Source organism: Cetorhinus maximus, chromosome 5 (genome assembly GCF_964194155.1).
Source record: "Cetorhinus maximus chromosome 5, sCetMax3.hap1.1, whole genome shotgun sequence".
Lineage (NCBI taxonomy): Eukaryota > Metazoa > Chordata > Chondrichthyes > Lamniformes > Cetorhinidae > Cetorhinus > Cetorhinus maximus.
The window spans coordinates 75,582,422-75,595,533 of record NC_135883.1 but is presented as its reverse complement, the minus strand read 5'-3'; the positions used below and the strand labels follow the sequence as shown (position 1 = coordinate 75,595,533).

Sequence of the window (13,112 nt, the reverse complement as noted above, 5' to 3'; positions counted from 1 at the left end):
AGGGTCATGAGTCTTTGGAACTCTCTTCCTGAAAAAGAGGTGGAAGTAGAGACTTTAAATATTTTTAAGGCAGAAATGGATAGATTCTTGGTAAGCAAAGTGGTTTTAGATTATTGGGGATAGGCAGGATGCAGATTTGAGGTTACTATCAGATCAGCTATGCTCTTATTAAATGGTGGAGCAGGCTCAAGGGGCCGAAAGGCCTACTGTTGCTTCTTGTTCATACGTATGTTCAAATGAATCAAACTGCTTGACAACTGGCATCTGCAATGCTGGTGACCTCCAGCGGAGGCCAAGATGGATTATCCACTCAGCACTTCTGGCTAAAGATTGTTGCAAATGCTTCAGCCTTATCATTCGCACTGGGCTCCACCATCATTGAGGATGAGGATATTTGTGGAATCTCCTCCTCCAGTGAGCTGTTTAGCTGTCCACCACCATTCACAACTGGAAATGGCAGGACTGCAGAGCTTAGATCTGATTCTTTGGTTGTGGAATTGCTTAGCTCTGTCTATCACTTGCTGCTTATGCTGTTTGGCATGCAAGTTGTCCTATGTTGCAGCTTCACTAGGTTGATACTTCATTTTTAGGTATGCCTGGTGCTGCTCCTGGCATGCCCTCCTGCACTCTTCATTGAACCAGGGTTGATCTCCTGGCTTGACGTTAATGGTAGAATGGGGGATATGCTGGGCCATGAGGTTACCGATTGTGGTTGAGTACAATTCTGCTGCTGCTGATGGCCCACAGTGCCTCATGGTTGCCCAGCCTTGAGTTGCTAGATCTGTTCAAAATCTATCCCATTTAGCATGGTGGTAGTGCCACACAACACAATGGAGGGTATTCTCAATGTTAAGACAGGATTTCAGCTCAACAAGGACTGTGCGGTGGTCACTCCTATCAATACTGTCATGGGCAGATGCATTTGCGGCAGGCAGGTTGATGAGGATAAGATCAAGAATGTTTTTCCCTTTTGGTTCCCTCATGATCTGCCTCAGACCCAGTCTATCAGCTATGTCCTTTAGGCCTCAGCCAGTTCGGTCTGTAGTGGTGTTACTGAGCCACTCTTGGTGATGGACATTGGGACATTGAAATCCCCTACCCAGAGTACATTCTGCACTCTTGCCACCGTCAGTGATTCCTCAACAGAGAGGATTACTGATTCATCAGCTGAGACCGGGGGTGGGGGGATGTGGGAGGGTTGGGTGGGTGGGGGGGTGGTTGGGCAGGTCGGTACATGGTAATCAGCAGGAGGCTTCCTTGCCCATGTTTGACCTGGTGACATGGGACTCCACATGGTCTGGAGTCAATATTGAGGACTCCCGAGGCAACTCCCTCCTGACTGTATACCATTGTGCTGTCCAGGGATGGTGATGGTGGTGTCTGGAACATTATCTGTAAGATATGATTCCATGAGTCAGGCTGTTGCCATTGTTGTTTCCGGTACCCAGGTCGATGTCTGTCCGGTTTCATTCCTTTCAGACCTTGTAGCGGTTTGATACAATTGAGTGGCCATTTCAGAGGGCAGTAAAGAGTCAATCACATTGCTGTGGGTCTGGATTCTCAAGTAGGCCAGACCAGGTAAGGACAGAAGACAATTGACAATAGTTTCATGCTCATCATTAGACTCTTAATTCTAGATTTTTATTAAATTCAAATTCCGCCATCTGCTGTGCTGGGATTCAAACCCAGAGCATTATCCTGGGTCTCTGGATTACTCATCCAATGACAATACCACTACGGTACCGCCTCCCATGCATATGCACCACACGTGCCAGGCAATAACCATCTCCCACAGCACAAAGTTTGACCTTGACATTCAATAGTATTTCCATCACTGAATCCTCCACTATCGACATCCTAGGGGGTTGCCATCAAACTGAAACTGACCCAATGACAGAATTACGTGGCTACAACAGTAATTCAAAGGCTAGGTGTTCTGCGGCCTCATGACTTCCCAAAATCTTTCCACCACCCACACAGCACATGACAGGATTGTAATGGAATCCTCACCAATTGCCCACATGACTGAAGTTCCAAGAACACTCAGGAAGCTCGACACCATCTAGGACAAAGGAGGCCCATCCACTGACTGAAACATTCACTCCCTCCACCCCCAGTGCACCATGGCAGCAAAGCATATCATCTACAAGATGTGCTCCAGCAACTTAGCAAGGCCTCTTCAACAGCATCTCCCAAACTCCTAACCTCTACCACCTAGAAGGAGAAGGGCAGTGAACGCAAATGAACATCACCACCTACAAAGTCACATGCCATCCTGTCTTCAAAATATATCACCGTTCCTTCTCTGTTACTAGATCAGAAGCCTGGAACTCCATACCTAACAGCACTGTAGTGGTATGATCACCACATGGACTGCAGCAGTTCAAGAAGGAGGTTCACCACCACCTTCTCAAGGGCAATTAGAGATGGACAATAAATGCTGGCCTTTCCATGAATGCTCACATCCTTTTGAATGACTTAAAAATAAATGGCGACTGGAGGAGATGCCTACCAACCACCTGTGGTAGACCAGAAATGAAAATTGATTGCAACATTTCTTGCATGTAACATCTCTTCATCCTTCAAAAACCAAAAGAACTACAAATTCAAGGGTGCCTTTAGCGCATATTAGTTTGACTAAAGATGTCCCTGTAGAGCAGAACAAAGAATATTTGCTCATGCTTGCTGCCTCTTTGGGCTTTGTCTTCAGCTGTCAGGCTCATATTTCAACCTGCAAACCGACAAACCTTTTCCAGAGCATTTTTGCTACACAATGTTCTCACGTGTAACCGTCACTGAGCCAGTAGGCAATTTAAAGTGTTAATGATAAGTTACTTCACATTGAACAATATGCAAAGTGAAAGTGACATTTTATCTATACAGTATTTGGTAACAAAAAGCAACATGACATGAAAAGCTAATTCCAGCAAAATACAAACAAAATTGATATATTAAATGATTCAAAGAAATGTCACCATATGAAAGTTATAGACACATCCACTACAAGATGCTCTGAAGTATTTCACTTGGACTCAACTCTAACCAAGAGAAAATGCAGTAATCAATTAGATCATTCATACCATATTTCCCAAGAATCCATGGCACAAAACAGTTTTCAACTGTCTCTTTTCACCTAGGCAAATCAAAGCTGATTCTTAGTGCAACTAAGTTTGTTGACTCAAAGACCGAAACAAAAGATCCCTGAATTGGTATCAAGTCAGGAAACCTATTCCCTGGAGCAAAACTCTCTTCAGTTCATTGTTGAAGACACTCAACAAGCTAATTCTGATCTTGCTGACATTCCCTGACACTTCTCATTTTCCCTGCAAATCAAACAAGACACAATGTGCTTCATGGTGATAATGAATAGCAATGTACATTTTTGAAACAGATGCCTCAGTGCCCCTGCTGGGCATGTCATTGACTCTTATCATCTCTCTAGTCTAGAGTTAGGAATTAAGCACCCTGCGCACTCACTTTCTGAAACATGAGATGCTTTAACTCCTCAGGCTAAGGTTTCTTGTGATTACCAATTTCATTGAATTCCCCTATTTCTTTTGCCAGTTGCACTAAAATCCAATTGAAATTTTCCCCAAATTTCCTTGAAATCTTCAATACTTACACATTGTTGTGCTAAAGAAAATTGAGGAAACTCACATGTAACGCATTATGCATTATGTGACATATGTTGGGTTGCTTCTGCTTCAGCTGTGTCAGCATTACAGACTAATATCCATATGCCAGCCCTCCAGGATTGTCCTGGAGTCATCATTAATTACCACCTAATCTTCAGTATAATGCTGTGGACAATCAAGAAAAAAGATCACGGGCGGATTTTTAAAAAATTGAACACTTTTGTTTATTAGTTGTGAAAATACCAGACATGGGGAAAAAGACTGTAGACTGACAGTGACAAACCATCCAATCAGATAATGAGGGGTATGTTACCTTCCTGGCTGGTGTAGCAAGGTGGTGCACCATGAGATGGGCATGTCGGGTAACCAATAGTTGGAGTTTGGAGGCAGGTGACTGGCAGCACAGAGCATGTGTTGAAACCTTCAGGAATATGCACAACCAGGGATGGCAACCTTAGCAAGAGGTTAGCTTCCTCCATCTTTTCAGCAGCTTTGATGATATACCTGTCCAAGCCCGGAAAGGTTCATCTATATAAGAGTGCCACTTACGTTATGGTGCTTTGCCTGTGAAGTCCCTGCTTTCACATCACTACTGCATGCTGGGAAAGTTAGATCCATCTAAAACATGTGTAGTGACTCAGTCACTTGATTTTAAGTGGGTTTGGGAAGTTTCAATGCTTTGAAGAATTTGCTGATTCTTGGATTTGCAACCCATTTTTCCCACAGTTTTGCTCATTGAGACTTGTACTTGAGACCACCACCCCCACCCCACACAATCTTACCTCAGCCCTGCATATTTTAACTGCCACCAACCCATCCACATATTTAGAATGACTCGAGAAGATTCAGCATTCCACATGGGCATACCCCTCCATGCCATCCTTATGGAGATGGAAGAGGAACAGCAAGAGAGGGAGCAAGGGGAGTAAGACAAGGTAAGGTTATTTCCAGTGTTCTGCAAAGACTGTTCATGGTATATATATCAATGATTTAGATTCACATGTAGGGGGCATGATTAAGAGGGTTGTAGATGCTTCTTCGACGGCAGCTTCCAAACCTATGATATCTACCATCTAGATGGACAAGGGCGGCAGACATATGCGAACACCACCACCTCCAAGTTCCCCTCCAAGCCACTCACCATCCTGACTTGGAACTATATCTGTTCCTTCACTGTCGCTGGGTCAAGATCCTGGAACTCCCTCCCTAACAGCACTGTGGGTGTACCTACACCACATGGACTGCAGCGGTTCAAGAAGGTGGTTCACACCACCTTCTTAAGGGCAATTGGGGATGGACAATAAATGCTCACCTGGCCAGTGAAGCCCACATCCTGTGAAAGAACTTTAAAAAATGAAAATTTGCCATGATTGATAGTGAGGAAGAATGCTGTAGACTGCAGCAAGGTATCACTAGATTAATCAGGTTGCAGAAAAGGGGAAATGGAATTCAGTCCAGACAAGTATGAGGTAATACATTTGGAGAGGACAAGCAAGGCAAGGGAATACGTAGTAAATAGTAGAATTTTGAGAAGCATACAGAAGGGCGTTGGAGTTCATGTCTACGGATTCTGGAAGGTAGGAAGACAGGTAATTAAGGTGATCAAGAAGTTATATGGGATACTTTCATTTATTGGCAGTTGTCTAGGTATAAGGGCAGGGAGGTTATGCTAGAACTGTATAAAACACTAATTAGATTGCAGGTAGAGTACTGCTTACAATAATGGTCACCATATTACAAGAAGGATGTAATTACACTAGTGAAGGTACTGTGGAGATTGAATGAAGAATTGTAGCTCTGAGGAAAGATGGGATAGTGTTACAGCCCCCCGTAGAGAAACTGTAAACCAAAAAACCAAATTTACTGAACGATACCCAGAATTACCCAAAATCAAGAAATTACCAACAAGATTGCACTTTTTGTAACTTTTACTTTAACACGAATCAGAACCAATGCAAATCACATATGAATTAACAGGCAAATGATACTTAAAATGAAAAAGTAAATTCCACTTTAAATAATTAATTCAGTAAAGATACGTCTTATGTAACTACCAGCATTCACAAAACCCTGAGCACAAATATGACACTACGAAACTACATAGTTCCACAATATGCTGTTCTTTATTCATATAAGATCAGTCAGGAGTCCTATCCGACAGCAGCTTTCACCACCAGCCCCATGAAATAGAGGGCAGGATTTTCCCTTCATCAGGCGGGCGCGGTGGGCTGGCCCGGAGCGGCTGCAAAACGGACTGCCGCCCGTGATTTCACGCTGGCTGGCCAATTAACGCTAGCGTGGGGCTGGAACTGACTGTTTGAAAAGGTGTTAGAGACAGAAACCCTCATCATATTTGGGAAACTGTGGGATATGCGCCTGAATTGATGTAACCTGCAGGGCTACAAATCAAGAGCGAAAAGGTGGGATTAGACTGGATAGCTCTTTTTTGGATTGCACAGACATGATGGACTGAATGGCCTCCTTCTGTGCTGTAAATCTTTCTATGTTTCAATGTTTCTAGGATGTTCACAGTGATTCCCAATGCCACTTCCCTCCAGGCAGCAAATCCAGCACCCCATAAACTTGCCCTCCTGCCTTCCACCTCTTCCAGAGGGTAGGTCTAACTGTGGTAAATTCACAACCCAGCTGTCCTGCTTTGATATCCTGTGGGCATATCTGGCCTGTAACCGCTCAATGCTCTGGCAAAAGACACTTCAGTAGGAGTTGCCTGGAAACGCAATTAAAGAAGGAAGTTCCATGGCCTCCCCTTGCTATCTAAACATAACTGCAGTTTTTAGAGACTGTACCATGAAGGTTCTTGGAGCCTAAAAATTGCTGCCAGCATCTTTAGAACACAACTATGGAAGAACCTATACAACTTAATATGCAAATTAACTTACCCAGGAAACTTGTGTGTACCTCCCTCTGCTGGTGAATGGCATAACATTCTGGTTGAATAGCAATTTAGGCACCTTGACCGTACAACCTTTAGTTTTAATTGCCTTGCTTGGAAACAGAAAACAGTAACAGCCTTAGCGCCTATTTGTTCCACTTAAGGGGAGTGAAAATGTGGCAGGGTGTAATTGGCATTGTAATTGTACGGATATGGAAGGTGCTGTCGATGGAGCCTTGGCGAGCTGCTACAGTACATCTTGTGAATGGTACATACTGCTGCCACTGTGCATCAGTGGTGGAGAGAGTGAATGTTTAAGGTGCTGATTGGGGGCTGCTTTGTCCTAGATGCCACCACATAATTACCACTTCAAAATGGGCAAGCATTTCCATAGGTATTAAAGTGAGTGGATAGGGATCAGCAGATATCTTCCCATTTCCCACCTCATCCATCCAATTAATGTCACAAAAATCAGAAGGATCAAGGATGGTAATTTGATACTAAGAGTCAAGTCACACATGCAAAATCAATTGATGTGTCAATGAGGTTTCTGCTTTCACCTTCACATGCATTCTGAAGACCACCGAGATAACAAATCCTTGTTGATAAATTCATGTTTACAAGTTTGAATTCTGCTAGATGACATACTCAAATTGCAGTAACATGGACGGACATTGACTGTGCTTCAAAACACAATATATTTTATGTGGGATTTTGCTGAGAAACATGAGAAGTTGCTATTTAAATATGATTCTTGCCTTATCCTTTTAATATATTTAACGTTATAATTTATTTTATTGATAAATGATACTAATTTGATAGTCAAGCAAAAATGACTTGCCAGACCAAATGAATAATAATAGATCATGAAGAATTACAAATTATTAACTAAAGATAACTAAATTAGAGAGGAAATCATAAGACCTTCAATGTATGGTTTTGTCTGACATCGACAACCAGTAAGCCACCTAGCAATGATAGTGGGCTAAAAAAGAGAGCAAGCCTCTGAAAGCTGTTCAGGAAAGGATGGGAGAGTAGACCTGCTAACTTGAGTCATTGAGCCATTCATAAATTTTGAAACATTATAATTAGTGTACTTAAATATAAATTGAGGTGTATAGTCCCTAAAACTGAGAAACAGAGTGTGTTTTCTTTTCCATAGTTCTTCATCCTACCTCTGGTTCTGTCCAACATGATGCGAAAATCTCATGTGCTTTTTTTTTAGCATTACAAAAGCAGACAGTAAATGGTAATAACTTGCAAGAAAAGGATATTTTAAATATTTTTTCAACTGCTTTGATTTACAACACACAAATACAAGCTGTACTCCTAACTTTATCTACTAAATAGAGCAAAACATTTAATAGTGTTTTCAGAAAAGATTTATAACCTCTTATTGAGCTTAGCTAACAATATTCATACTTAACCAAAGGATTGCAAATAACAGGGGATGCGCAATCCAACACTGGTCAGTTAAGAGTGAGATTCATACAAAAGACATCTTGGGAATAATGAGCATATGATCTATGACTTGCCATCCTTGAGTAATGGGCAGAAAGTCACTAATTGTGCGATCCACTATTTTCCAACATGTACTCCCTGCAGATTATGGCATCACCTCACAATCCCACCAGAAGTCTGAGATTTTGTGCAATGAACACATGCCCAATGTGCAGAATTTTACTTTGATCGTGTGGGTGTGCACCCGACCCGGAAATGTGTGAAATCACACGGGAGGACATCAGGCGCGCGTCCTGATGTGATTGCATTCGCACATAACCTACGGTTGGAGTCAGAAGCGCGGCCGCCGACAATTAAGCGGGCAATTAAGCTCATTAAGGAGCCACTTGTCAGTGATTTTACGTGGCCTGTCCACTTTTACAGTTGGTGGACAGGCCAGGCAGCCAGGCGGCCTTCACATTTTCACTACAAACTACATCCAGGATGGGATAAAATGTCTGGGGTTAAATAAAATAAAAGATGTTTGAGGGATGATCTGCTATGTGGTCTGCTGTCAGGCGCTTGAATTTGCAATATTGTCACAGCTTGCAGCAGTTCATTGAGCCCATTGCATTTTTAAATTACTTAGCTCCCTGAGGCAACTCCACAGCAGCCGTCAGCCTTCAGGGAGCGCAAACCCACACCCTCCCTTCTCTCGATATCTGCCTTCTTCCTGCACCTCCCAGGCAGCACTGAGCCTTTCTCAGCACACGTTTTATGCTGGCTACCAGTTAACTGGCAAATCACGGCCAATTCCGGGCTTGCCGATCACACACACCAAACGAGCGTAAGATTTAGGCCAATAACTCTAATAATCTCTTCTTTTATTAGTTCTGCAATATTTGCGCTCCTAAAACATGCAGGGAATAGGAAGAATTGAGTATATGTGAATCTTAGGCATGATTTTAAGTTTGCTGATGTTTGTATTACAATGCAAGTGCTCAATCTTCAGATTTCAAAATAGCAAAATTAAAATTCAATACATTAGCAGGTCTGAGGTTATGGAGTACGAACCCAACAAAATTATTCAAACCACCTGAGTTCCATTATCTACCTATGTGAAACTTGGAGTTATTATGAATATCTATTTTAACATTAGTTTACAGGAGTTACTATATGAAAGCTCATTCATTCCAAACATATATTAAAAGGTTTTATTAATGAGTTTTCATTACAAAAAGTTCACAGCGATGTTCTGCACTCACACCAATGTAAAACATTATAAAATCAAGTTTGTTTTAATTGCATTAAATAATTTCCCTTTCAACCGTCAGATTAGTGTCAGTGCATTGTTGTCCAAGGACATTTTGGGGGAAAATTTTTTTGGGGGTTCCCTGATCTACTATCATAATATTCAAGATCCATAGAAACCGTGCAGAAAGAACATAGACTGTTGTTTTTATCCATTTATGTTGTTTCATTGAGTAGGAAGAGCAAGTCTCACTCCTCTCCACCCCATAATCAGATCAGGACTTAACTCCATAATCACACTGCACAGGTTCAGCATCCTTTCTTCATACACTAAACTGAATATTCGAGGAAAGAAACAAAAAACTACTGCGGATGCTGGAAATCCAAAACAAAAACAGAATTACCTGGAAAAACTCAGCAAGTTTGGCAGCATCGGCGGAGAAGAAAAGAGTTGACGTTTCGAGTCCTCATGACCCTACGGCAGTTCTGCCGAAGGGTCATGAGGACTCGAAACGTCAACTCTTTTCTTCTCTGCCGATGCTGCCAGACTTGCTGAGTTTTTCCAGGTAATTCTGTTTTTGTTTTGAATATTCGAGGAAGTGTGTACTTTACCACTTTACACTAACATCAAAATTACAGAATTTCATAAAGTTATCCTTGAATTCATTTTCACTTTATCTGTCCAGACTTACAACATGACACCTGGCTAACATGACACAAAGTGTCAAGACAACTGCACAATACTTTTTCAAGTAACATGAGATTATGATGTTAAATTCAAATCAAAAAATAAGTTGCTGATGAAGCATTCCAATCTGAACTCTGAGAAACCGTACTGCAAACTAACTTTGTGTAAAGGCAGAAGTGGTGAAGCAGATTTTGCTTTTCTACATGGTGTGACAGATAGAGATGCATGTTTTGCAGTTTGGGATTGAATTCCACAGCTGAAGTTGAAATTTAAATCAGTTAAGTATAAAATAACCCTTCCGTCCACCCTAAAAGCCAACATTTCCTTTTAAAATGTTTTTTCCTCCCATTAATTTTATCCCATCCTCTTCCTGAAGCAATGACTCCTTGCAGAGCTTCCTCTTATAGGAAGGTAAACACTTCCTACTGTATGATTGTGGTATTTCTAATCTTAAAAGTAATTTTTCTGATTGAGTTGATGACATTGATACCATTACAGCTGAGTAATGGAAGTTTATTCAGACTCATTTCAGGTAGTAGGTCAGAAGGATTTGATTTTCATGACAACGTCCCTGGCTAAGTTCAGATACAGGTCAAAGATATAAAACCCACCATACCATACACTATTATGTTAACCAACATACAAAATAACAGGTTGGTCCATCAAGCTTGCCTTGCACTATAATAGCCAAAGCATCATGACTAAGCACTTCTTCTCTCCATCCAAACCTCACCCTTACTCCTGCAGCAATGTAATCTCCAAGGAGAGGCAAAACCTCAGGGTCCTCTCAGGTGATCTAAACTAGTCCAGGAGATTACACGGTTGTCACCCTTTAAATTATATTTACAAAAGTTAAATAAAGAGCTTCTGGATGTTGACAATGTTGAGAATCAATTCCACTGTCTTACCACAGGTGTAGATGACATTGAGGAATTTGCGGATGCCTGGATAACAGGGATCGCCAAACTCATAGGAACTGGCATATACACTGCAGCTTCTCTTCCCGTGACATCGTTTAGTCATAATCTGTAAAGCTAAGGTTGATTGGCAGTCTGGAAGAAACATAATAATGAGGTGTAAGTAGTGATTCAGATAGCTGCACATCCTTATGTTTCATTATTTCAGCAGCCACAGGTCAAAGGTAGCTCTGTCTGTTTGGACAAAATGCACTGGCAACACTGGTCAATTTTTAAACCTCATGTTAAGTGTTCAAAACGGAGTCAATAACTGTAACAAAATGTCTACATTTTTCTTCATTTTAGTATTGATACATGATACATGCTCCCTTTGAACAGCAAAGAGTACAGGCAACTAACGACAAAAGGCAAGCTAGAAAGACCAACAAAATCAGACAATCAGATGAGGAAAGCCATGCAGGTCTGCAGTCGGGCTCTACAGTCACATTAGAATGTACAACAGATGACTTTACACATGTTGGAACAGCCATCTTTGATAACAAAGGGAAACCAATGATGGCATGATAACAACATCCAATTAAAGAAAAACAATTTAACTTCCTATTAAGTCAGTAAGTATAATGCCCAGTGTGGTTAAATAAAACTTGCATTTATTTATCACCTTTTCTTGTATCTTAAAACATCCTGAAGAACTTTCCAGGTAATGAATAATATGGTGGTTGTGTTATGGGACTAGTAATCCAGAGGCCTGGATTCAGAGGGCACAAATTGAAACCCTATGATGGGAGTCTGCAGTTTTGAATCCAGTATTGCTTTTAAATCTGAAAATGAAGAGCTCTTTTCACTAAAAGTGACTACGAAGGCATCGGATTGTCATAATATATCCTTCAATATCCTTTAAGGAAAGAAATCTGCCATCCTTAACCGGTCTGGCCTATACATTACTCGAGTCCACATCATTGTAGTTGACTCTTAATTGCCCTATGAAGAGTCCTAGCAAGCCACTCAGTTGTATCAAATTTCTCACTATCACTACATAAAACTGTAGCCATTCAAGAAGGCTGCCTCCCATCATCATCTTAGTCTAGCAAGGAATGAGCAGCAAATGCTGGTCTTGCCAGAAATGGCCACATCCTGAGAATTTTTTTTAAAATTTCAGCAAATGTGACGCAAGGTCCCACAAAATTGAATGAGATGAATGATAGGTCAATATGGTTATTTTGGTGTTAGTTGAAGAAAGAATGTTAAGCAGAACATTGGGAGGATTCATTGCTCTTCCTTCAAAAAAGCCACGAGATCTTTTGCATCCACCTGAACTACCACAGGTAACTGAGGTTAACATCTTTGGAAATGACTGCAGGTCTGACAATGCAGCACTCTCCCAATAATGCACTGAAGTAGCAGGCTACATAATGTGATCAAGTCCTGGAATGAGACCTGAATTAACAAACGTCTCTCCCAGGGGTACAAGGGCCGTATTGAATCACTTTGACACTGAACACTATTCAAAATTTGAAGTGATTCAAAATGATTCTTCTCAGATAATGGGCGGGATTTTCCACACCCGCCTGCCGCTGGGATCTTCTGGTCCCACCGCAAATCAATGGACTTCTGGCTAGGGCACCACCTCGCCTGCAGCGGGTCCCGCCTGCAACAGGGCTGGAAAATCCCAGCAAATGAATGAAAATATCCCTGAAATCCATGCAAAAACAGATGAAATGAAGCAATTGCACAAAGAGGTCCCAGGATACAGGTGAGTGGGGTGGGATGGAGATCACGGGGAGCGAGTCACAGAAGTAGGGGGGAGGGGGGTCAGAGCAAAGGACAGGGCCGAGGCTCTCAGCACCCACCCACCCCACCACCCCCCTTCCCGATGCCGGATCCCTCAATCAGGTACTGAGTGCCTGAAATTAGAATTACCCGATAAGGTTTGCTGGGCAGCGTTGGGGAGCCATGAGCTTCCCTGAGCCTCCACCAAGTTCCAGTGGGCTCAGGGTGGCTCACTAATATCCTGCTGCCCGAGGGCATGGTCCTTCCCAACCCCAACTTAATTAAGAACAGTTTTCCAGAAGCTGGGAATCCGATGTGGATACTTCCGCCCAATTCTCCCGCTGCCCCCCCCTCCCAGCATCATGCCCACTCCGGTGGGCTCAGTTAAATTCCACCCATAGACTCTGAATGGAGCAAGCATTAGGGATCAGATGCCCCTTTCTCTCAGTAGACCTCGAAGGTTAAATGGCTTAATTCACATTCCCGAGAGCTTCACCAGCTGAAACTTTTATAATTAA

General features: G+C 42.1%; 1 protein-coding gene across 2 annotated transcripts in view; it reads right to left on the bottom strand.

Annotated features, from left to right (window-relative positions):
* The window catches only part of eva1aa (eva-1 homolog A, regulator of programmed cell death a), a 424,094-nt gene that overhangs the window by 114,887 nt on the left and 296,095 nt on the right, over positions 1 to 13,112 (bottom strand). Inside the window, exon 5 of one of the 2 annotated variants that reach the window (XM_078542065.1) lies at positions 10,816 to 10,959. The exons of the other annotated variant lie outside the window; for it this stretch is intronic. Within the exon in view, the coding sequence (XP_078398191.1) occupies positions 10,816 to 10,959 (144 nt within the window). The remainder of the gene's footprint in view (positions 1 to 10,815; positions 10,960 to 13,112) is intronic. 2 annotated transcript variants of the gene reach the window in all.